The 26,373-nt window shown below is 50.7% G+C and overlaps 1 protein-coding gene across 1 annotated transcript; it reads left to right on the top strand.

Moving 5' to 3' along the window:
• Positions 1 to 749: 749 nt before the first annotated feature.
• Positions 750 to 26,373, top strand: LOC125535931. Its single transcript, XM_048698999.1, has 12 exons — positions 750 to 1,157; positions 15,123 to 15,217; positions 15,364 to 15,608; positions 15,701 to 15,919; positions 16,004 to 16,096; positions 16,190 to 16,291; positions 16,378 to 16,956; positions 24,705 to 24,785; positions 25,437 to 25,499; positions 25,641 to 25,886; positions 25,973 to 26,018; positions 26,116 to 26,373. Exons 7-12 carry the CDS (start codon positions 16,744 to 16,746, stop codon positions 26,121 to 26,123), a joined length of 657 nt encoding a protein of 218 aa, XP_048554956.1. The 5' UTR covers positions 750 to 1,157; positions 15,123 to 15,217; positions 15,364 to 15,608; positions 15,701 to 15,919; positions 16,004 to 16,096; positions 16,190 to 16,291; positions 16,378 to 16,743; the 3' UTR covers positions 26,124 to 26,373.

Genomic DNA, 26,373 nt, shown 5'->3' with positions numbered 1-26,373 from the left:
GCCAGGCGAAGTGGCAGTCAACCTACTACAATGTGGCGCAGCGGACAGAGTTGGTTTCTCAGTACGCAGCATCCGCATTGAAGCGGCTACGCCCGAGTGGTCATGTCCGTCAGTGCCGCCCTCTCATTCGGTCAAATCACATGCATCAATGCGAGCCGATGCATGCTCTGGGCCGACATGAATGCGGTGCGGCAAGCGGCGTGGGCGTTCGTGGAAAGCGCATGAGGCAGGTGGGATTTTTGGGTCGGCCAGGGTAGTCAGAAGCGGACGTGGCAGCGGTCCGGACGCCGCAACCCCCCCCCCCCCCCCCCCCCCACACACACTTTGTTTGCGGTTTTTGGGAAGAAGTGTGTCCAAACCGCCGAGCGGACCCATACAACACCGTGTTGGACGCCAAAAAACATCCGCACCATGCAGTCTAGACGTATGCGGACGGTTTGAGGGTCGGCATTGAAGATGCCCTTAGATGCAAAAATCCATTATACATTATAATACAATGGAATTATACTTTTTCTAGGAGAAAACATTTCACAATGTATGCTAATAACAGTAAAAATAGAGCACGTGACCTGGCCCATTTTTTGGTTGTTTGTGTACAACAGAAATAAATAGGCTTTTTTCGCTGATTTCATTTGGAGGAAATCATTTTCCCCTCAATTTTTTTGGAGAAAATCATTTTGGCATTTGGGGCAACTATTTCCATTTGCCGCCAGGAAATAACGCGCCAGCGCTCTTATTTTTGGAAAAAAATATGCCCGTCAATCACTCCGCCACGCCGCCCTCTCTCCACTTCTCCTCGCCCACGCCGCCATCTCTCCAATTCTCCTCTTCTTCCACCTCCTAATCCATCCCAATCCATCTAATGGGATCCCTCCAATCCGTTCGCTGATGTGCATCGCCTCAATCACATGAACGGGGATCGATTGGCTTGGTGGGCGGACTGACGGGGACTCGGCGGGCGGGTGGTCGGGCGATTGGAGGCCGTGGAGGTCGGGACAGAGACCGGCTGGTGTGTGCGTTGGGGCCAACGGTGGCGATTGGGCGGGAAGGTCACAGGAATCGTCTGCTACAACAAGCAAGTTCATCTCCAACCTACAGGTGGATTAAGCAGAGCAAGCACGAGTTCAGCCATCCTGCCTAGGGTAGCTGCGCCCCAGGTTCGTATTGGTCCTCACCATTGTGACGTGCTCTCTAAGTCTTGGTGCAGAAATTACTGAGATTCATTGATCTTTAGATCGAGTTCTTGTGGCTTAATCAGTGTGGAGGTTTGCTGTCCGGTTGTGCAACCCGCAGGAGCTCTGCTCCATGGTAGGAGCAGAGTAACTAGTAACACCCATTAAGCCACATCACACATAGGTACTAGTAGCACAAATATCCAAAAACTATGTTGGCAGAACCATTTGGGAAGAGTCCCATCCCAATTGTTTTTTTGTAAACTGTTTGGGTAAGCACTTGTTTTTGTAGTTCTGTAGTCTGTACTAGTGAAACCACTTAACTGCTGATTGTTCTTTCAGATTGTTCATGTGTTGCTTTGCATTAACTTAACTTTTAGGCGGAATTAGATCTCATTGCATGCTTGATATTGGTGAAGTATCTAGTGGAAATAGGTAGTCAGTGAAATTCTGAAAATTCCTACGTGGACCCTCAGATCTGTAATGAACGCCACCGATTAAAGGTGGGATCCTTAACCATCCACTTAAGCGGAATTAGCAGATAACCCTCTATTCTCTAAGTGATTAGACAAAATCATCTTGGAATTCCCCAACTCCGACCTAAGTCTCCCCCGTCCCATGGCCTGCTGCCACAGGGAACCCCGAGACTTCCTGCAGCGACGAAGCCCAAGGCGAGGCGGCCAGAACCTCTGTTATCTGAAGAATTGTACCTCAATTATCTAGTTGTCTGAACAAAACGTAGAAGGGCAGAATGGGCATACGGAAGAAACGTATGCCCACCTCGTATTGTACGGCTCTGCCGGACATACGTATACGCGGTTGAAAGAAAAACTACCCATCTGGTCGCCCGCCCGCAAAAACTACCCACGATCTAGGCCCGCCCCCATCTTCTCGCCCGCCCATCTGGTCGCCCGCCCGCCGATCACGGTAGTTCCAAAGTGGCCGATCGCCGCCGCCGCGGATCGCCGCCGTCCGAACCCCGTCCGAGGCCACCCTCGCCATCCCAACGTCGCCCGTCGCCGCCCTCGCCGTCCCAACGTCGCCCGTCGCCGCATCTCACCGTCGTCCGACGACGCGGACGTGAAGGGCCCGACGTCTGACACCGCCCTCGCCATCGCAACGTCGTCCGTTGCTGCATCTCACCGTCGTCGTCCTACGTCGGGGACGTGAAGGGCCCGGCGTCTGACGCCGCCTCCGCAGCACTGTCGTCGAACGCCGGCGACGTCTACACCGCGGGCCAAGGTTTGTCATCTAAACCTAGCGGGCATGGGGTGGGCATGATGGATAGAAGTGAGGGCTAGTTCATGCATGTACTGATTTAGGGTTTAGGGTTCATCAAAACCTCCCGCCGCAGCGCCTCCTCTACGGACTAGGGCATGATTTACAGAACTAGCGTTGCTTTGGGCATGATGCATTGTACTAAACCTAACACACGATGTTTTGCAGTTCTGTGAGTTTGGCGTGTTGACATGGACGAAGAATCAACATTCGGGAGGGACGAGAATGGTACTGATAAGGTGACTAAGACCGATAACGATAATTTGAACGAAGATGATGACAGCAGCGACAACGATTCCGTCTCGTCATATGATATCTTACCTCCAGAGGATTTTGATAATAATGAACATGGCGCAAATAGCGACAACATAAGTGGCGTATATTTTGTTTTTATTTTTGAATTTGCAAAGTATGGCATGGCTAACTATATATTTTGTGTACAAATTTACAAGAAGATGTGGATGTTGACAATGTGCAACATAGTTGGCAGGAATCATTTGCAGATAACTTGAGCCAGGTTAGTTGTTAGATGTTGTACATCAATCAATAGTATGATTTAAATGATAGTAATTGACATATATATTTTCAAATGAATGTTGTAGGAGGAGTCAGATGGTCCTGTACTTGATGACGATGAGGGAGAGATTGATATTGAGGAGGCTCAAAGGGAGCAGAAGATGCTTGAGACACATTGGAAGGTCATGGCTATGACCTTTCGGTCGCAAGGGGATGCATACATATTCTACAACAATAACGCCAGAGAGCACGGGTTTAGTATCAGGAAACAGAAGGTGAAACGAGGTGCTTCGGGAATGATACGGTACCGGCGGTTTCTTTGCTCCAGGGCAGGGAGAAGGCAGAGCAAGTTCATAACCATGGAGGGCCGCAAGCGCAGGCTTAGACCGGAGACTCGTTGCGACTGCGGTGCACATATGGTGGTGAAGCTGGACAGAGAACATGGCGTTTGGTTCGTCGCATCATTCGTGGAGGATCACAACCACGCGATGGCTCGGCCCGACGAGGTTTGTTTTTTGTGGTCACACAGACGGATTGGAGATGGCCAGAGGGCGGAGATATTGGCGATGGAAGCAGCCGGGATAAGAAAGCATATTATAATGGACAACTTCATCAGCAGATACGGTTCGTACGATAAGTGCGGGCTTATCAGGAGGGACATTTACAATCTTTGTTGCAGAGGAAAAACGAAGCTCATTGCAAAGGGAGATGCAGAGACGGCAGTTGGCATTATGAGGAGCAGGAAGGAGAAGGACCCTGAGTTTTTTTGAGTATGTGCGTGACAAGGAAGGGCGATTGAAGAGTATGTTCTGGTGCGATGCACAGTCGCGGAGGGACTATCAGGACTACGGAGATGTGGTCGTGTTTGATAGCACGTATAAGATGAACAAATACGGTATGCCGTTCGTCCCCTTTGTCGGAGTTAACAACCACCGTTGCACCATAGTGTTTGGTTGTGCCATCATTGCTGACGAGACGGAAGGGACATACGTGTGGCTGCTGCAGACATTTATGAAGACAAACTGTCAGGTGAAGCCAAAGTCAATAATCACAGACGGTGACGCTGCAATGATCCGGGCTATTCGGATTGTCCTTTCAGATGTTTTCCATCGTCTTTGCTCCTGGCATATCGAGAAAAATATGCAAAGGCACCTGCATTACAAGTCACTGGATGAGTTCAGATCGCTCCTATACTATGCCACCTCTCAAGCGAACTTTGAGCAGAGATGGAAAGCTTTCTATGATAAGTGGAAGACGGATAGAACCGAAGAGTGGCTTGACAGGATGTACAGGAAGAGGAGACTTTGGGCAGCTTCATATCTTTCCGATGGTTTTTTCCTTGGTATGCGAAGTAACCAGAGGCGTGAAAGCCTCAACTCCTGCCTTCACCTTCACCTGGACTACGGTATGACAATTGTTGATTTGGTGGTGCATTATGAGAACTGTATAGTTCGCCTGCGTGAGAACGAGGCGTACGATGACTGCGAGGCATTCCAGAAGGAACCACCGTCGGTTACTGAATATAAGGCCCTTGAGGAGCATGCCGCCAAAGTATTCACACCTGCTAATTTCTACATCCTGCAAGATGATTTGCATAAGATGGGTCAGCTGGAGATATTTGAGACGCTCGTGGGAATTGGGCGTCAAACATTCATGGTGACATGGAAGGATAACCACAAGTTCAGGTACAATGTTGTTTATGAACCAGGTAACTCAGAACAAACTATTACATGCAGTTGTCTTAGAATGGTTCGGAAAGGGCTGCCATGCAAACACATTTTGTTTGTTCTCCATCATCTGAACTTAACTGAAATACCAAAGTGTTGTGTCATGCATCGGTTGTCCAAACATGCGAGAGATGGGTTGCCTGTGCAGCGGAAGAGTGATATGTTTGGATGGGGTTGGTCAGGGCCATTGGAGAGAGAACGGTATAGTGCAATAACCATTAAAACCGCAGAAGCTGCTCATGTTGCAGCAAATGATCCCTTCTTGTACGACGAGTTGATGAAGTGTCTGGACAACATAATAGCGCAGAAAAAGATTTCAGAGGAGGAACTTATAGGAAGTAGAAGGTATGCTATGCTGAAGAAGGAGGCAAGTCAGGCGCAACAAGTTGAGCCTGGTATTGGTGATCCTCAGAAAGTTTCGACGAAGGGTGCACCTAAGAAGGGGCGATCGAAGGGGGTCCCCGACGTTACAAAGAATGGTAGGCCAAAAGATTTTACAGAGAAGAAAAGTGGTCCTTTGTGCAGTCTGTGTGGTCTCCCAGGTCATAACAAGGCTACATGCAGTAAGAACGAGAAGTGAGTTGCAACCTTTTTATTTTTGTTATGTTGCTACTTTGATTTTACCAACTATATTTGCTCACCCATTTCTTTATGTTTTGTTCAGGAACTGGGCATAGAGACGCAGCTTGGTTTGTAGGAAAAATAAAAGTGATCGCACGAGTCATGTCTGAATAACCTATGCTATTTTTATTCGCACATGTGTGCCAGAAAACTTGATTTGTACTGTTACGTGATGATTTGTACTGTTATGTCTGAATAACCTATGCTATTTTTATTCGCACATGTGTGCCAGAAAACTTGATTTGTACTGTTACGTGATGATTTGTACTGTTTCTATATGAAGTTTCGAAATTCTGTTTATTTGTACTGTTTGGAAATTATGTTTATTTGTACTGTTTGGAAATTATGTTTATTTGTACTGTTTCTATATGATTCCTAGGTGCATGCATGCAAAGATTGTGTACATTTTTTTAAATGAGTATATTCGTTCTGCACTTTCGTAAAAGTAAAATAATATTTTTTAAAAATATTCAGAAAAAAAATATGCCCAACCACCGCAGCCGGGCCCATAGTGGGGAACAAATCATACACCCAAATTAAGCCCGAAAGGGGCGACTTGGGCGGTTGATAGAGCCCACTAATGGGCCCGGCAACGGGGTCCAACGGGGCTGCGGGCAGTGTGATAAGAGAGGAGTTCGAAAGAGGGAGCGGAGGCAGCTATTTAAGTCGCTCCTCGCGCCCCTCCGCTTCCGAGGTGGGACTAAACTGGCGTGAGTTCGGCAACGTGCGGGGGAGGGGAGTGGGCGTGGGCCGTGGGAGGGGGCGAGTGGCGCCCTGCCTCTATGGGCCGAACTGGGCCGGCCGGTGACAGCGCCGAAAACGGCCTCATGAGCCCTGCGGCGGCCGCGTGCACTGAGGGAGGGGAGTGGGCGTGGGCCGGGGGAGGGGCCGAGTGGCGGCGTGCCTTCATTGGGCTGAACTGGGCCGGCCCGAGACAGTGCAAAATAGGCCTCCTGAGCCTTGCGGCGACCACGTGCAGTGTGGGGCGCGATGGGGACGCCATTTTTAGTCCCACCTCGGAAGCCGGGGGGCGCGAGGAGCGGCTTAAATAGCTGCCTCCGCCCCCTCCATCGAGCTCCTCTCTTATACATGCCCGCAGCCCTGTTGGACCCCGTTGCCAGGCCCATTAGTGGGCTCTATCAGCCGCCCGAGTCGCCCCCTTCGGGCTTGATTTGGGTGTATGATTTGTTCCCCACTATGGGCCCGGCTGCGGTGGTTGGGCATTTTTTTTTCTGAATATTTTTAAAAAATATTATTTTACTTTTACGAAAGTGCAGAACAAATATACTCATTTAAAAAAATATCATCACCCACAATGATGCAAATAAGAGTGTCACCGACAATGATGCAAATAAAAGTGACATTGAAAAATAGATATTGTAGCAAATACCGACCACCGCACATTTATTTAGTTGCGGAACATGCTAAACCATGCCACATTACAATATAGAGATGATGTCTTAATATGAAAATTGTATCAAGTACCGACAATGGCACGTTTATTTAGTGGAGATAATAGCCAACACCCCATCCTCCGACTCATTTCTTCTCCATGATCTTGAGGATCTTCTCTTTCACTACTTCCTTCGTGTTGCATTCTGAAAAAAGTATTTCAGCTAGAATGCGTCCCTTTGAAGCATTAACCTCATCTTGATCGAACTCAAATGTCCAATCATCTTCATCCCAGCTTTGAACGCATTTCACCACGAAAAGACCACAAGAGACTCTGCAAGAAACCACAAGTCAATTATTGATGGATCATACAAGTACATAATAATTCAACATTTGCAACATACCCGTCTGTTTGTGATGGCATATCGTACTCCCTTATTGGCCAGGAAGATACGTCAGGATGTTTCGTTCCAATAAGAGCATTCACCTCGTTTGTATCATTAGCTATTTCTGCCCTCTGAAATAAAAATGAAAAATCCATATGAAATATGTTTCGAATAACTATATATTGTTTTATGTATCATTGTAAGCTTACCAGCTTAGCAATCTTTGCAAGAACTCTTTTGTTGCATTTACCAGTAGAGTTTAAAACTTGAAACTCTTTTTTCTTGTTGTGCATAAGAACTGTTATCCAATGACTTTCATCCACATGAAAAGGAAAGTATGCCTACAACAAAGTTTATTCATGTTGGTGTACACACAGATGTACTATGAATGATCATACTAAACTGAAGTACCTTATCTTTGATGAAATACTCTTCAGTAACTCTAGACACCATTTTAGTTTGGTTTGTGAAATGATCCATAAAATGCCTCTTAGAGTTGTTAACCTTTCCATCACCACGAAGAATAAGCCAGTGGGACACCCAAGATGATAATATGTGACGGTCAGCACGAGGATTATGGGTCTGCATATGGTTGCAATAACTATTGATGACCTACAAAATAACATAACAACAATACGCCTATTAGATAATTTATGTAAATGACATGTACAACTTAATAACTTAGTGCTAATACTTACACCGCCATGCAACCACTTTTTTGAAATGATGGCTTCAAGCATATCAGGTGTACATGTTTCCCCACCAATTCCCGTCATGTGCACAACAGTTTTTCTGCAAAGCTTCTCCGACTCTGCCAGTGTCCGGATATAAACCTTCGCGGCCTCTATGTGATCCTCATTAATGTAATCAGTACTAATCATAGCAGCTCTTATACCAAATAGACCTAAAATAGTAAGAAACAATGAGTTAATAAAGTGTGCATGCAAGGACAGAAGTATGTTGCAAGAATAAATTACCTAGCACTTACTTTTCTTTGCACGTTTACGTCCACCGTTCTGAAGAAAAGGTGAAAGACAATATTTTGACCGTTTCCTCTTGCGTTTCCCATCATTCTCCTTTTCATCATTCTCCTTTTCATCATTCTCCTTCCCATCATTCTCCTCAGTGCCATTTTCTTTCGCATTTTTAATACGGGTGTTCAGACTATCCATACTAAATTTCTCAGATTTATCGGCGCTAGACTTGTCTGACACTTCATTCATATTCTTGGGGGTTGAAGTAATAGCTGGAAAGTCATTCGTGTCTACCGTCGCAAACGATGGGTTGGGAGAATTACCATTATCCTCAATAACGAAGGGGTCGCCTTCATCTCCTGTACCAGGTGTGTTGTGATGCACACCTTTCTCACGCGCCAATTTATTCCCGTTCCCAGTGGTGAAGGATGCGTCCACCCTGTTGTCCATATCTTCTTTTGCAGGAGTTGATTGTACATCTGGCCAATATTTTGATGGACCATACTTCCCCACCCAGTCTTCACTATGCTCCACATACTCAATGTCATCATCAGACCCCTTGTTTGGCTTGAAGACAAGACCTTTCTTCTCTAGCTTCTCCACTACTATCTGCAATGACACATTAATTGCATTAACTACATGCATAAATTATGAATAATCCAATGTAAACTGAAGTACACATCACTCATATTACCTCAGCACATTTTTGAGGGAGAAGTCTAATTTCCTTTTGCATATCTTTGATGCATTTCATCACCTGATCTAATGTACTATCCCTGCTCGATGAAGCCTCATCTCTATTATCTTTCTTTTTGTGGGCACGATCTTCCTGCTCTAATTCTTGCTGTAATTCTTCCTCCGCCTTTCTTCCTTGTTGAGCAATTAATGTCTGCCTGTACTTCTCACTTATCACGTCATCAATCTGTAATAGGTAAAATCAATTAAAATTTCTCAACATATAAATAGTAACTTAAGTGCATGTAGTACGAAATAGTAACACATAAATAATAACTTACCGTCCCATTACCACGGCCGTATGCCGTGTCGTACACGTCACGCTTCTTAGCCTCATCTTCTGACCAATTAAGCATCAATGGATACTCATTAGCTAATGGATCAAATGCCTCATCATCCATTGGCTGCACTTTCTCCCAAAACATGTACTGCATGAACATGAAGTATATTAGCAAAAAAAATTCACAAACTATAGTTCGAAAGAAACAAATATAACATAAGATTTACCTGTAGGAGCGCAAGGTTTCCGATCGGCCAAGTAAATTTTGTAAGATCTGATAAGGTCTTTGTGATGCCTTCCACGCAAACGCGTAACGTAAACGCATTCCAATTATATGCTTTGATGGCCTCCACATCGTGCACTAACTTGTAATAAGCATTAGGAACTTCTATCGTGGACTGCGGTGCAAGAACCGTGCCTAGAAGAACCAGAACAATTCTATGGAGGAAATCATCATCGTATGTGCCACTGGCAACGATGTTCTCAATCAGGTCGTCTATCATCATTTCCCCCGTATTGGAATCTAAAAAGCGACTAGGCACCTTCACCTTCGCCTTTAACCCCCCTTTTCCTAGCGCTTTCATGGCATCTTTGCCCTTGTTCTGTAGCCCGAAAATGTCAAACACATCTTCGGTGCGCAATGATATCGCACCATTTTTTGATGGCATGATGAACCTTTTTCTGTCCAACGAATACGATTTAATAATGAACTTGAGCAAACATTTGCGCATGAGCACACTAGGTATCATCAGCATTTTTCCAAGACTAGTGCTTGCAAAACGCTTTTTCTGCCTAGAGTTTAGTTTGTTGACCAACAAACACCGCTTCTCAACCGAACAAAAAATCTCTCCGTACTCCACCGTCGCTACGAATAGGAGCAAAAAAAATGTTAGCTACTTTATATGGGCACATGATAAACATAATGAATGCATAGTACCTCGTGCCATGGGATCAGGGCCGGCCCTGGGGGACGACGGCGCGGTGGCGTTGGTGGCAGATGGCGTCGGTCGCAACCTGTAAATAATTTTAAAGTTTTTTTAGAAACACTATGATTTCTGAAAAAATCTTTGGTATGTAATACTTTGAGGTGTTTGGACTAGAACAGGTACGTGTGGTTTAAGATGCCATACTATTTTTTATACCATGGTTTTTCTGCTGTATATACCTAGAAAAACTGAATTAGAATCAGCTGTCATGCATGCATAATTATGACCAAAACTATAGCAAAACTACACTATAGCCAAACACTTAGGTGGTTTTCACAGAACTAAGAAACACTATGGTATATACAGTGCATGTATCAGCCACTCATGCATGCATGTATTTACGCAGTACTTAGTGCACTAACTTAATGAGTGGCACATGCAGCACGCTCTCAATCAACTAACAAACTCTAACTACACACTCTACTGATCTAGGACAAAAAATTTTACAATCAAGGTTATACATGATAAAGCACATGAAACATAAAAGTAAGTCGGAATCTGTGTTCACCAACTTGGGGCGTCGGCGTTACGTGGCAACGGGGGCGACGGCGTCGGCCACAGATGGCGTCGGGGCAGATCGTGTTGGGGCAGTCGCTCTGTGGTGCGTCGGCGTGAGCTGGCGTCGGTGGCAGATGGCCTCAGGGCCGTCGCCGGCGTTGGGGCGGCGTCGGCGTGACTTGGCGTCGGGGGCGCGGCGGCCGCAGATGGCGTCGGGGGAGGCGATCGTGGAGGCGGCGTGAGGCGGCGTCGGGGGCGGCGTCGGCCGCAGATGACGTCGGGGGAGGCGATCGTGGAGGCGGTGTGAGGTGGCGTCGGGGCGGCGTTTGCCCTAGATGGCGTCGGGAGAGGCGCTCGTGGAGGCGGCGTGGACTGGAGATCGTGGAGGCGTGGAGGGGCTTTGGCCCCTGATAGATATGCATGTACGCGGGCTTATCCATTTTTTTTCTAAGAACCCATTCATTAGTTTTTTTCCCAATCATTAGTTGCGTCTGTTTTTTAAAACAACCATTATCGAAAATACATTGATTGATAGATAATTTTTTTGACTCCGCCAAATGGCACGAAACTTTTTCCGCACGTTGGCATCACCCTCGACAACACCCACGCCAGTTTGCATATTTTTCCAACGCTCGATGCATTTCCTAGGATTTTCCCTGTGTTAATGCCGTAAAACACTGGCCGGACGTGACGCAACGTTCGTTTTGTGTCCGTTTGCGTTCCAACCTTGCGTGGGGCCCTACGTAGACCGTGCCCGCATATCCGCCCACTTTGGTGCAATTGCATGCATGCGATCACGTACCCCCAGTGCAACGAGCTTCTTTTCGGTCTACCGGAGGGGGGTTCCCGACTACTTTTTTTTGACTCCGCCAAATGGCACGAAACTTTTTCCGCACGTTGGAATCACCCTCGACAACACCCACGCCAGTTTGCATATTTTTCCGACGCTCGATGCATTTCCTAGGATTTTCCTTGTGTTAATGCCGTAAAACACTGGCCGGACGTGACGCAACGTTTGTTTTGTGTCCGTTTGCGTTCCAACCTTGCGTGGGGCCCTACGTAGGTCGTGCCCGCATGTCCTCCCACTTTGATGCAATTGCATGCATGCGATCACGTACCCCCAGTGCAACGAGCTTCTTTTCGGTTTACCGGAGGGGGGTTCCCGACTACTTTTTTTCTTTGACTCCGCCAAATGGCACGAAACTTTTTCCGCACGTTGGCATCACCCTCGACAGCACCCACGCCAGTTTGCATATTTTTCCGACGCTCGATGCATTTCCTAGGATTTTCCCTGTGTTAATGCCGTAAAACACTGGCCGGACGTGACGCAACGTTCGTTTTGTGTCCGTTTGCGTTCCAACCTTGCGTGGGGCCCTACGTAGGCCGTGCCCGCATGTCCGCCCACTTTGGTGCAATTGCATGCATGCGATCACGTACCCCCAGTGCAACGAGCTTCTTTTCGGTCTACCGGAGGGGGGTTCCCGACTACTTTTTTTCTTTTACTCCGCCGAATGGCACGAGACTTTTTCCACACGTTGGCATCACCGTCGACAGCACCCACGCCGATTTGCATATTTTTCCGACGCTCGATGCATTTCCTAGGATTTTCCCGATGAAAATGCCCTAAAACACTGCCCGGACGTGACGCGACGTTCGTTTGGTGTCCGTTTTCGTTTGACCTTGCGTGGGCCCCTACGTAGGCGTGCCCACATGTACGCACACTTTGATGCAATTGCATGCATGCGATCACATGGACCTTGTGCAACGAGCCCGGTTTCGGTCTACAGAGGGGCGGTTCCCAACTACGATTTTTATTTTACTCCGCCGAATGGCACGAGACTTTTTCCACATGTTGGCATCATCGTCGACAGCACCCACGCTGATTTGCATATTTTTCCGATACTCGATGCATTTCCTAGGATTTTCCCGGTGAAAATGCCCTAAAACACTGCCCGGACGTGACGCGACGTTCGTTTTGTGTCCGTTTTTGTTACATCGGGAGCACGCACGACAATTTTCGCTACTTTTTGGCAGCCAATGCTTTTTTATGGTTTTCCTGGCGAAATAACCCTAAAACACTGCGCGTTACTCCGTATTTTCTCAAACAAGCGCCTGGTGCCCTCCATTCTGGGTTCACCGATTTCTTTTATATTGCTATTTCATTTTTTCCTCTTTTGTAATTTTTGATGCACCATTTTTTTAAAAAAAAATCAACTTGTTTCTACTGTTGTTTTTTAAGATTACGTCAACTTTTGTAAAATTCAAAAAATGTTTCAAAAATTCAGTTAACTTTCATAATATTCTATGATTTAATTTACAGCGAAACACCTTTTGAATGTTTTATGAAAAACTTCTTAGCTTTTTTCCTAACTTTTTTTACAAAACTGTTTACATTATCAACTTTTTCCAGATTATTGCTTGTGTATTCTTTTGCAAATTTGATTATTACTTTTTTCATTAAAATTTTATGATTTTTTACTGGGCGAAAGCGTTCTTAAACCTGGAATTTCTTTATTTTTTCACCCAAATATTTCAACAACTCATAATAGTCAAACAAACAAACTTCATTCAAACTTAATTATATCATACACAGTTTCTTAACATAATAAAAAAAACACAAAATAAACCCTAAACTACGTCGTCGTCATCCGATACGACATCGATGACCGCGCCCATGCCGCCGCCACCTTTGCCGCCACCGTTGCTGCTGTCGCTGCTCATGTCGTCCAGAAACGTGAGGTCGTCGTCCTCCTCCTCAGCCGCCGCAGCAGACTTGCGGAGAGTCTCCATCAAGCCCAGAGTGTCCTCCGGGTCCTCCGGGTCTCTCAGCTCCGGCGGCGGCACGAGGCCGGGCTCCGTTGACGCGACGATGGCGAGGAGCAAACCCGGAGAGTCGTCGGGGTCCCCTTCCTGACGTAGCGCCTGCACCTCCGGCGGAATCTCCACGGCCGGAGCAGGCGGGGGAGGGGCCACCGGCGCGGGAGTGGGAGGTGGGGCAGGGGCAGGGGCTCCCGTCTCCGGTGGGGGAGGGAGGACCAGCCGCCCGGCGCGACAGTCGCGGAGGACGTCGTGCCAGTACCGGCCACTCCAGAATCGCCAGCGACCGAGCCGGTTCCACCTCCCACTGGCCTGGTTGACGACATCATCGTGGGGTGCGGCGGGGCCAGGCACGGCGTAGCCGGCGGCGCTGATGTGCCACGAGCCCGGAAGGCGGCTGGACGGCGGCACGAGGATGTTGTACCGCACCAACTCCATCGCCTCCGAGATCCCGATGTTCGATGGCCACCATCCGCAAGAGCTGCCGGCGCCGGACATGGCGAGCGCGGTGGGGGCAAGGGTTGGGGGAGCGGGTTCGGGGGTCGGTGGCGAGAGGGAAATGTCGAGGGGGTGGGGGAGCGGGTTCGGGGTTGTGCGGCGAGGTATGCAGCTGGCGTGCGGTTTTTATAGCACAAGGGGATGTGGGGGGGGGGGCGTCATAATGGGGCGACGGGACGCGACGGCGGGGGCGGCAGGCCTACGCAGCCGCGCCGGTGGTAAATGGCGGCCAGGCGACGCGACGGTGGGGGCGGCAGCCGCTTTGACCGCACATGCGGATCCGCGCCGGTGCTTACGGCGGCCAGGAGACACGATGGGCCGGCAGGCGCGCAGGGCGCGGTTTGACCGCGCGTGCGCATCCGCGCCGGAGATTATGGCGGTCAGGCGACACGACGGGGCCGGCAGGCGAGCAATTAGGGCCGCTGTTAATTGCGGTCAGGCGACGGGACGCGACTGCGGGGGCGGCAGGCGCGCAGTTACGCCGTAATTGACGGGGGGGCGTGGGGTGGGGTGGGCGCGCGCGCGACGGGACGACGGGTGGACTCTGCGTGCGCGCGTGACGACTGGTCGGGGAAAAAATCTGTATTCGTATACGTACACGTTTCGGGCGGGACAGCGGGCGGACGGCCTCTTTTCAAATTATGCCCGTCATGCCCTTCGTTATGAAGGGGTACGAGACAATCTTGACCGTCCTTGTGTTGGAGGGGGTCTACCGAAGCGGAAGTGTTTATTGTTCTGTTAGTGCTACAGCTATTCAACTCCCCTGTAGTTTTTGATGCTGATGAATATACTGGAAAACCTAAAGCATCTCGCTGCAGATTCTGTCATGACCTCAAGAGACATCAATGTACTATGTAGCCGCTTTCCTAACTGCATCTTCCATCTCGCTGGTACAGGAAGTAACATAGTGCACTGATTTAGCTGTGCTAACTCGGTCATCAGGGCTTTGTAATGTTTTGCTGAGGCTTGACCCTTTGTTTAGTTCTAATCTTGCTTGTAAAGATTGTATACTGAGCTCATGTTTTGCAAACTGAAAATCTGAAGCATCTCGTTGTAGATTGTGTCATGAGCTCAAGAGACATCAAGATGATGTGTAGCCATTTGCCTAACTGAATGTTCCAGCTCTCTGTAACAGTGTACGAGTTAGCTATGCTAGCTGAAGACTTAAGGCATTTTCTCTCTGTACATGCCATGCCGCACTGAACTTTTGGTTGAGGTCTGTAGTTTTTGTTAATTTGGCAGATTAACGATGGCGAGGATACCAAGATGACTTCGGGACTTGAACCTTACAATGCATGATGCAGAACATCTGCAGCTTGCTGAAGAAAATCTACAAGGTCCTCAGAGATTGATAATATAGCACCAGCAAGATGTCATGAATCCACTAGCCAAATCAAGATAATTTGTAACCATGACTAATCTTCTTCGGAATGAGGTTTTTATTATACTGGTTTCTGACGTGTTGGGATATTCATGCTTGCAGGGCCAAATGGAGAGACGCGGCAGATTGTAGGGGAATTTCGGCTGAAGAATTTATCCTAGGTAGATGGAGGAAAGATAATTGTGGAGACTAACAAAAAAGGTGTTCCGAATGAAAGGTCTGGTTCCATTCTTAGTAGCTATCTTAGCGACGTTGTAGAGAACTCCACATTTGCACCACTGAGCATTCCAACATGGGACAATGAATTATTTGCCCAGAGAAAGAACAACATGATCAACGATGTAGAGGTACATCATCACATACATCTTTTTTTGATGTATCATCACATACATCTTTATTTTCATTTCACATGTAAACAATTAAATTTACTTTGTTGAAGGAGAAATTTGTCTATCCATCTGAGACAAAGCTGATTACACGAGACTGGGTCCTAATGACTGTTTGCAAAAGATGGAGAGCCTGCAAATCTCGCTTGAAGAAAAAATATTTCAAACGAAAAGAGAGGTCTCTCCAGGAAATTATTAGTGATGTTCCAATAGGTGTTAATGAGCATCAATGGGAGACTCTAGTTGGAATGTGGTGCCAGGATTCACACATGGTTATTATCTCATCCTCTCATGCTCAAACTGAACTCCAACATTAGTTTGTTAACATTACGTGTCTGCATCTAATTTGTTTGCAGAAGTTATGCAAGAAAAACACAGAGTGTGCGAAGCAACAGAAGAATCCACACACAACCGGGAGAAAAAGCCATGTCAGGCTACAAAAAGAGATGGTGACAATGATACTTTTCATAGTCTTTATTACATGACAAACCAATTATCTTCAAAAATAACTATTAGTGGACCTAACATACTTTGCTGGATAGGAAATCAAAAGGAAAGGACCGATCCACAAGATTGACCTATGGGATGAAGCTCATAAGAAAAAAGATGGCAATTACACAAGCGACAATGTGAAGACAATAATGGTACATTCTACTTATTTTGTCTACAGTCCAACATACAATCTATTCCATAGTATAGTAATGAATTAATAATTATTCCTATTCAATAGGATGCAGCTAATGAGGAGTTAAAAAAAGGAAAATCGATCATAATGGTAGCCTTTCCATTGACGATTATACTGAAGCCTTTAAAGGTGCACTTGATAAAAGGGCAAAACTTCGAGGTTACTATGATGAAAAGTATTGGAGCGGAGTAAATGTTTCTCAGGGAATAACTTTTGTTGGGAAATCTGATCAAGAAAATCTTCAGTATGAAGTACGCATGGTGAAAGATAATGTAGAAGATGTCAAAGATGATGTAGAGGACGTCAAAGGTGATGTAAAGGAAGTCAAAGGTGATGTAGGGGATGTCAGAGGTCAGATGGCTATGATTGTTGCATTCCTTGCCAAAAAGTTTCCTAGAGAGATTTGTAGAAATGAAGTGGATTCTCGTACAGAAAATTATCAAGTTAGCATATCAAAAGCAGTTATATTTGCGCAAAGATGAAATTAATGAACACTGTTATGCTATTACAATAATTTTATTGCAGGTCACTCCACATGACAGAGATAACAATCTCCAATCTGAATCTTATAATGTTCTTGAACAATCAAATAATGATGTGCAGGAGCCACAAACTACCATGCAGGTAATGTAATGGACTTTTATGTACTATTTAATGCAGATCCATTCTAATGTCTTAGAACTATTGCTTTAATAGGAGTTGCAGTAAACCAAATCCAAAGAGGGTTGTGGCAATGCACATTTACCACATGAACATGTGATCACTAAGGTGTGTTACCGAAAAAGGCTTCCGCCCCGCTTTATAGATAAAGCCAAGCACCACGGCAAGGTTCAACAACACACACACGCACACAAAGGTCAAGCACCACAAGAAGTCGAAAGGTTAATGCTGAGGGCACAGCTCAACAAGCCCTGAGAAACAAAAAAAAAAAGAAAGGCGCGCACGCGGAGGGTGCGGCACAACATCTAGTCTGGCTCCGGGGGTGGTGGGGGGAGCGGTGGCGCCAAGCTGAAGGCCATCGAGCGGAGGTCGGCGATGAGGTTGTTGATGACGACCCGATCCTGGGGGCGGCTAAGCGGCCGCCAGAGCCGCAAATATCCACACATTTTAAAGATGGCGTCAGTAGCACGTCGAAGAGGGACCTTCTGAATGACAAGCTTATTGCGGACGGTCCAAAGCGTCCAGGCAAGGATCCCAACGCAGAGCCATCTGATATGGCGGTAGCGAGGGGGGGGAGGCCTGGATTTCCGCAAGCAGGTCGGGGAAGTTGGTGTTACACCACTGGCCCCCAACCGTTTCGCGGAAGCAGGACCAAAGGAACTGAGCCGTAGAACACGAGAAGAAGATGTGGTTAGCATCCTCCATCGTGTCGCACAAGGGGCACTTCCCGTTCCCAGGTCCATTTCGCTTACGAACCTCCACACCAGTCGGGAGGCGACCACGAATCCATTGCCACATGAAGATCCGGATCTTCAGGGGCAGGCGAATATCCCAGATCAAACTAAATGGTTCGGGGGCCGTCGAGGGTGCAATGGCCGCGTAGAGGGATTTGATGGAGAAGCAGCCGGAGGGCTCAAGTCGCCAGGAGGTGACATCCGGGGAGTCAAGGCTGTCCATAGGGAGGAGGGCAATGTCCAGCATAAGAGCGTCCCAGGCAGCAACCTCTTGAGGTCCGAAGGGGCGGCGGAAGGCGAGGCGCCCTAGATCAATAAGGGCCGCCTCGACAGATATATGCGGGTCCACTGCAATAGAGAAGAGCACAGGGAAGCGCGCGGCCAAGGGGGAGTCACCAAGCCATCGATCAAACCAGAACAGGGTCGATGATCCGGTACCGATCGCTATGGAAGTGCCAATACGGAGAACCGAGAGCAGCTGGACTACCGCCTGCCAGAACTGGGAGCCGCCCGAGCGCTGACAGAATGCAAGGGGCTGTCCACGGAGATACTTGTTCTGGATGATGGTGAGCCATAGGCCTCCATCCCCATTGGCAATGCGCCAGAGCCAACGAGTCAGGAGGGCTATGTTCATGCGGCGGGAGGACAGGATCCCGAGACCACCCTGGTCCTTGGGTTTGCAGATATCGAGCCAACTAACCATATGGTACTTCTGCTTATCCCCCTCCCCAGCACAGAATAATCTAGACTGGTACTTGGCGATCTCCTGATGGAGGGTCTCATGTAGGCTAAACTCATGAGGAACCACAGGAGGCTAGCAAGCGAGGAGTTAATAAGGATCACCCGGGCAGCCTTCGACAACCAACGGCCTTTCCAGGGTTCGACCCGATGTTGCATACGGGTCACCGTGGGGCGGAGGTCCGCCACGGTGAGGCGCGAGTCACTAATGGGGATCCCCAAGTAAGTCGTGGGGAAAGAACCCAACCGACAGTTAAGTCGGTCCGCTATGGACTGTGCTTCCTCGGGAGGTGCCCCGAGCACCATCACTTCGCTCTTATCGAAGTTAATGGTAAGACCCGACATCTGTTGGAAGCATAGGAGGAGGAACTTTAGGTTAGCAATGTCATGGGCAGTGCACTCCACCATTATTATGGTATCATCTGCGTATTGGAGGAGGGAGACCCCCCCCCCCTCCGACTAGGTGAGGGACGACACCGTGAATGTGGCCAACATCCTTGGCCTTATCAAGGATGGCTGCCAGGGCATCAACCACCATGTTTAACAGAAACGGTGAGAAAGGGTCGCCTTGGCGAACCCCACAGAGGGTGGGGAAGTAGGGCCCAATGTCCCCGTTGATGTTCACCGCGGTCCGTCCATAGGAGACAAGTTGCATAACCCTAGTCACCCACCGGTCGTCAAAGCCCTTGCGAAGCAAGACTTCCCGCAAGAAGGGCCAGTGGACCGTGTCATAGGCCTTGTGGAAGTCGAGCTTCAGAAACACCGCTCGATGATGACGCAGCCGAACCTCATGGAGGACTTCGTGGAACACCAGAACCCCATCCAGAATAAATCGGCCTTGAATGAAGGCGGATTGGTTCGGGTGGGTAATTGTGTCCGCGAGCAGGGTCACCCTATTGGCGTACCCTTTGGCCAGAATCCGGAATATCACATTGATCACGGTGATTGGCCGAAATTGGCGGATGTCGGAGGCGCCCGGGACCTTGGGAATAAGAGTCACGATGCCATAGTTGAGGCGCCCAAGATCCATGGTGCCAGAGAAGAATTCCTCGAACAGAGCCATGACCTCCGGCTTGATGGTCGGCTAGAACGTCTTAAAAAACGTAACTGGCAGGCCATCCGGCCCCGGGGCCGAGGAGGGATTCATCCCTTTGATAGCTGCGAGAACCTCCTCCTCAGCAAAAGGAGCCACTAAAGCAGCATTGACTGCATCGGAAACCAGGTGGGCCCCCGACCAGATGTCGGGGGCGAGACTAGCCCCACCCTGAGGGGTGGGGGTAAATAGGGCCTTGTAAAAGCCATCCACATGGGTGCGGATGGCCGAGGGGTGAACGAGCAGGGTATCTCCATCCCAAAGGCAATGAATGGAGTTTCGGCGCCGGCGGCCGTTCGCCACCGCCTGGAAATAGGCGGTATTGGCATCACCCCGAAGTACCCATCGTTGGGTACCCCGCATACGCCAGTAGGCCTCTTCATCAACGTAGATGGATGAGAGCTGGTCTTCAAGGTCATAACGGACCATCCACTCATCTGGGGATATTCCAGACGTGTCAGCACAGGCATCCAGAGCTTGAATAGCCAGGAGGAGGGCCTTTTTTCGTTCTCTGAGATCCCGGCCCAGGTTAGCACCCCACCCTTTCATGAATTGACGAGCAAGCTTGGCACAGAAGTGCCACGAGTCAACAGCAGACATGGCGCGATGGGGGGAAGAGCGGGCCAATATCCAGCGGGCGGCGACCGCCTCCCGGAAGCCGGCCTGGTTGAGCCAGAAGAGCTCAAACCGGAAACGCGGCGGGGCGGGGGGGCGCTCGTCGGCCGTGGAGAGGAGGAGGGGGACATGGTCAGACCCGATCCGGGTAATCGCCCGGAGCGAGGCTAGGGGGCAGCATAATTCCCATTCCGGGGAAACTAGGACGCGATCCAACACAGATCGCGTCGGGTCAGCCTGACGGTTAGTCCAAGTGAACCGGGCACCCGTCCGGTCCAGCTCACGGAGACCTAGCTCCGCGATCCAGTCATTGAATAGCTGCATCCGGGGGAGGTTAATCCGGTCATTATTCTTCTCTTCCGGGGATCGGATGAGGTTAAAGTCTCCGCCCACAACTACTAGGAGGAGAGAGTTGGAGATCTTCAGATGAAGCTCCTCTAAAAAGGACGGGGAGCTATGGCCAGCCGGACCATAGACAATCACGACCTGCCATTTGAAGTTGAGGGCTCGCTCAAAGATCTCCATACTCACGAAGAATTCCCCCCGATCCATGCCCCCAACCTCAAAGGTGGCATCCTTCACCCTTAGCAGGATGCCGCCAGAGTGGCCAGTGGTCCCACTAGAAGGGAGCCAATGCCAGGCGAAGAGGTGAGAGCTAAGACCCTCGAGCTCCTGGAGGGAGAACTCAGTGCGCATGGTTTCCTGGATGGCAATGATGTCAATGTGTTTGTCTCGCATGTATTCGATGAGCTGGCGGCGGCGGCCATCATGGCCGAAGCCGCGGATGTTCCAGAAAAGGGCTCGCATCTAAACCCCCATGGGGGGCTGCTTGACCCCAAGACACGGGAGGCGCTTTGCGCCCGAAGAGCGGCAGTGCGAGAGCGGGTGCGGCCACGAATCAAACCGTCGGCCACCGGAGGCCCCAGATCCGCGGAGGGTGCGGTCGAATCCACAGAGGGTCGGAGCAAGCGCGCCCGAGTCTCAGCCAACTTGCCGTCTAAGATCTCGCGAGCCCTAATGGCCGCGATCTGTTCTAAGGGGGGACCGACCTCCCCCCTAAAAACTATGGCAGAGTCATTAGCCACCTTGGCGAGGTGGCCAAGAGGGACGGCCTCAAGCGCGGAAAAGGAACAACTGGAAGAACTGGGAGGGACGGGATCCACACCTGACTCGAGGTTCCGGACCGCGGCCCGGAGCTCCGCACGCTCAGCGACGGACGGCGCCGGGGAGTCCGCCGGACGGGACGCATCGAGGCGGGCGCTGCGGCGGGACGCCGTCACCGGCGTCGAGGTGGAGCGGGGCCTCCTGACGTACGCCACTGACGGAGGGGGGTGAGCGTCAGTCGGAGAGGCCATGATCACGGCCACCGTCGCAGCCGGGGAGGAGGGCGGAGCGAGGTGGGCGTCGGAGGCCACCGGCGAGGGGAGCGGGGCGATGGTCTCCAGGGTGTCGCCAACCGCACCGCCCACGGGTGGGGGGGCCGAAGCAGGGGCACCGGCGGGGAGGTCCCCACCACCACTCATGGGGACTGGGGAGGTCGAGCCAGGAGTGGCCGGGGGGTCCGGAGCAGACAGCGAGGAGAGCGGAGCGGAGGTGGCGGAAGGGGAGCGCGGCGACGAAGGCGGCATGACGAGAAGGCCCACACTGGAGATGTCACTGGCTGACTCGGATGGAGGCGAAGGAGGCGCGGCCGGCGTAGAGACCAGGTGCAGAGCCACTGCGAGGTCAGTGGCCGACACCCTGGTACGTCCCGCCCCAGAGCCGCCACGGCCCGGAGGTGGGTTGGCGGGCTCAGGGGATGGGGAGCGGGAGTGCCCCGACAGGTCCTCGTCATCCTCAGGATCCTCGAGGCGTGGGTGACGGGACCGGCGGCGGCGAGAGCCGTCGTCGTCAGCTGGGCCGCCCCCCAGGTGGCTATCATCGGAGAAGCGGGGGCGACCGATGTGGTTCGGAGGCTCGGGGCAGATCTTGAGGTCGTAGCCGTCGTCGTTGAAGAAGACCCGAATCGTGGCGTGGAGCTTGGAGGAGTCCAGACATTTCACCTTGACCCGGACCTCCTCCTCCTTGCGGAGAGAGAGCTCGTCGACCACCACCACCTTGCCCAAAAGCTTGGACATGCCGCGAATGACGCGCTCAGACCGGGCCACATCCGGCAGGCCGGCGATGAGGATCCAGGCCGTGTCGAGGACCACCACGGCCTTGGGATCCCACTTCGGCTCAGAGATGTTCACCACAATCCCGTTGAGGGCCAAGGTGATGTTGTCGCTGTGGGTACAGAAGCCCATGCTCATAGCGTCGGGGAAGATCACCGTGAAGGAGTTAGCCGCCGAGGGGGTCACCTGCCAATCCCACTTGCATCTGCACAAGTGGTTGAGCTCGGCCTCAATGAGCTCGGGGGTGGCGACGGCCTCGCCAACGATAGTCACGAGAGCCAGGAGCGAGGGGGAGGGAGGGGGCAGCTCCGGAACCTCGATGTGGAAGAAGCCCATGTCCTCGATGCTGTGGCCGTACATCATAAGCTCCTCCGTCACCGGGCGGTCCGGGCAGAGAATCGCGGGGTGGCCGGCGACCTTGCAGAGATAGCACATCGGCGGGTTGGGGCACGCCACCTGGAAGTGCCCGGACAGCCCGCAGTTGAAACACGGCAGACCGTCCGAGGCGGAGGCAGAGCCCGGATGGGGGGCGGCCACGCCGGCAGTGGGCGTAGCAACCGGGGGGCGAGGAGGACCCTTCTTCTTCTTCTTCTTTGCGCCCTGGCGCCCAAGGTTCCCGTTCCCCCCATTGGTCGGCGGGAACGCAGCTTAGGCGCGGGGGGAGGGGGGGCTGGTAGCGGTTGGAGGTCGGGTTGGCGGTGACGGAGGACAGGGGCTGCGGCCGGGGCGAAGGGGACCGGTCCCGACGGCGAGACGGGGAGGGAGACCGCCGCCGGGAGGATTGACGGGACCCCCCGGCCGGGGAACGGCCACGTTCTCGCGAATCAGCCCGGTGTGGCGAGCGGCGCGCCGGGGACCGGGAGCGGCGATCGTCGCGAGCAGGGGAATGACGGGTGGCACGAGACGGAGAGCGGGGGCGGGGCGGGAGTCAAGCTCCTGCCAGAGGTCCTCCTCCCGTCGAAGTGCGTCCGGCGACGGGCGCGGAGGGGCCCGGCGATCATCAGCCCGGCGCTTGGGGCGGCCAGCCCCGTCATCCCACTCGCGGGTCATGGCCGGCGAGGTAAGAGGAGGGGGCGAGCGCGAACCAGCAAGGGCGACGTGGCTGGTGGTGGCGGCGGGCGGCACAGCGACGGGGGGAGAGGAGGGCGATGCGGGCTGGATTGGCTGGCGGGGGAACCCTAGAGGCGGCCAAATGGACCGCCTCGTCGGGCCAAGGCCCACCCGGGGGCGGGGCTGGGCCGCGAGGGGGGGGAGGCCCAGAGGGCCCGGCCTGCAATCTGCGGAGCCGGCGGCGGCCCAGGAGCGCTGGGCAAGCGGCCCACGGGGTGGCCCACCACAAGCGCGGCCCGGTAGGACCAGCCAGGGGAAACCAGTCGAGGGACGAGGGTTTCCCCCAGCGCCGCCGCGGAGGAGGGCGCCGGCCGGGCATGGTGGGGGCAGCGGGGCCAGGCCGGAGAGGGCAGGATGCTGGGATGAGGGAGAACGGGAGCGCCGAAGGCCGCGATGAATGGGCGGAATGGAGACCGCCTGTAGACCACCGACGAGAGCGCCATCGAGGACGTCGCCGGGGCTTCGGCCGGAGCAGGGGAGAGAGCAGCGGAGGGCGGTGAGGGACCAGATGATCTCCAGGACGTGCGCGCGACGCCGCGGTCAGCCCGACCGGCGACGCCCCACCCGCCATGTCGACGACCCCGAGGGCGCGCACCTGAGCTCAAGGTCGCGCCTTTCGCCAAGGCCGCCCGAGCCGAGCCCTCCGGCAGGCGTCGGCGCCGGCCGTCCCCGCGGGCAGCCGGACTCCCACCCCTGGGAGTCGAGCCACCGGCAGGAACAGCCCGAGCAGCCCGAGCCGGAGCCTTGGGGGGAACACGGTCGCGGCAGACAACCGGACGCCCCGCGGCGATGTCGTCGGCCTCAGCGAGATCGGCCCAGACCAGGCGCGGCGAGGCGGCGGGGGGGGGGGGGGGGGGGGGGGGGGGGGGGGGGGGAGGGAGGCGGTGGGGAGGCCGGGGAGGGCGTCGGCGGGCGGACAGGACCCGAGGGCGGGGAAGGGGGGCGAGCCAGCGGCGGCGCCGGCGGGTCGCCCAGCGAGTCGCACGCGCTTGGGAAGGCCATCACTCCAGTAAGACTTATATTTAGGAACGGCCTCTCGGTCACTAAGGTGTGTTAACTAACTTGTACTCAATTATCCCTTTTAGTAGTTAAATATTGGAAAGCCATCTTATCATCAAGTTAAAACTTTGTGAAATATTAACCTTTTGGTTTGCAACTGTAACGTGTTTGGGTTAGTACATACCTTCCTAGTAATCTTAACCTACGTGCAAGGACTTATCTAGATTTTTATCAATGATGACGATGACATCTTTTCGTATTAAATTGCAGAATGTCCATGCTGAAAATAATCTTGCAGTGCAGCAAGGTGGCCCTGAACCAAGTTTACGACTTCACCAAGTCACTAACCAGGTAAACATATGCTACATATCTAAATGACAATGATTGTACAAGAGGTTGTCTAATTTTGTATGTAAGTGCAAGGTAAATGACATTATTATGAAACACCAATCCCATTTTGACAAGGTCGTTTCAAAAAATGTCGTAACACCGCTAGCAGATCATAAGTCAGATTCAACCAAGTATTAAAAAATTGTATTGCATACAATAGCAACATGATTTGGCCCGATGGGACCAAAAGTTAGTCACACACATATCATTGCTGCTCCAAGAGTGTATTCAAAGAAACTAATTAATCAATTTTGAATTGATACATGAGTACTAATAAAACACCAAACTTGCATACATGGTCTTTTTGGTGGAAACATTGCATAGATGTTGAGGAACACCCTGGCCCTTGAATATTAGGTTAATTCTGTTTTTAGTGTACAAATTTACATGACTTGAACTTCATTTGTTTGCTTGCTGCATTCTTGCAAAGTTTTCACAATAAATAATTTTGTAATAAGACTTTAATCTAATTTGAAAGCAAAGTGTGCAACCGAAAGTGCGTGTGGAATAAGGCTCCTTACTAACTTCATATAATGGAACTCTTCAAAACTATCATTCTTGATTATAGTTGACCACGTGTCTCCCTTCACGCGTATTCCTATTTAATTGCAGAATGATCATGCTCAAAATAGCAATGCAACCAAGCCACATGGTCATCACCAAGTCACAAAGCAGGTACATATAGGCTAGATATCCAGATGACAATGATTATATAATGGATAGTTGGTCTAATTATTTGTGAAATTGTTCTTATTTGTGTAAAATGAAATCTTCCCAGGTTCATCAATAACAAATGTTTCATTTCTTGAAAAATAGGATAAAGTTGAAGTCGTGTTGTATTCGATGAACTTGAGAAACAAAGACAAACTTGTGGCCAAAGGAACTTTAGAGAGTAAAGAGAAAACATATGTGGTTGGAGGAAACATGCTTGGAGTGCAATACGTTGCAGTTCGTGTTCGCGGTTGTACATATCTAGGATATGAGAAACTAGTTAGACCATATGAAAAATTCCAAACAGTAAGGGATGCTATGGGTTCTGTTATTGCTTGGCCTCGCTCACATGTAAGTATGTTCCCATTCAAGCAATGTGTATGCTCCAATCTGCACATGTGTGATATGTTATTTATCAGGAATCTTCCTTTTTTGAGGTAAAAATAGTTAAGCCAACCCCTCCAGCACAACCACAGAGCATTGGTATGATACATTTCTTACAATTTCATCAAAGAATCTCTTATCTTGCACTTCTCTATAAACATGTGTTCATGTAAATGTTGTTATTTCTCCCTTTCAGGGCGGTGAGGATCTGAAAAGTGAGTGCATTAAAGGAGCTAGGATTGGCTGGGGAGCACTTGAAAAGGGAGTGCACTGGAGGAGTCGGGAGTAGTTGATGAATCTATCTTTAAATGAACAAATATTATAGATTATGTATAGAATTTAGCTTCATAGACAAAAATAGTTCCAGTCTATAGGATCTTTTCTTATTTATTTGCATCATCGCATGTTTCATATGAATGTTACATATTATTCAGCTGTGAACTCCAAGTACTTT

Source organism: Triticum urartu, chromosome 2, assembly GCF_003073215.2.
Source record: "Triticum urartu cultivar G1812 chromosome 2, Tu2.1, whole genome shotgun sequence".
Lineage (NCBI taxonomy): Eukaryota > Viridiplantae > Streptophyta > Magnoliopsida > Poales > Poaceae > Triticum > Triticum urartu.
Note: the sequence above shows the minus strand (reverse complement) of the source record. Positions and strands in the feature narration are given on the sequence as shown.

What these genes read in the sequence shown, in the direction of transcription:
- LOC125535931 (XM_048698999.1), top strand. Translation starts at nt 16,744, where the DNA reads ATGAAGTGGATTCTCGTACAGAAAATTATCAAGTTAGCATATCAAAAG. An exon ending in AGCCACAAACTACCATGCAG is followed by an intron (nt 16,957 to 24,704) that starts GTAATGTAATGG and finishes ATTAAATTGCAG; the next exon opens with AATGTCCATGCTGAAAATAA. An exon ending in ATCACCAAGTCACAAAGCAG is followed by an intron (nt 25,500 to 25,640) that starts GTACATATAGGC and finishes CTTGAAAAATAG; the next exon opens with GATAAAGTTGAAGTCGTGTT.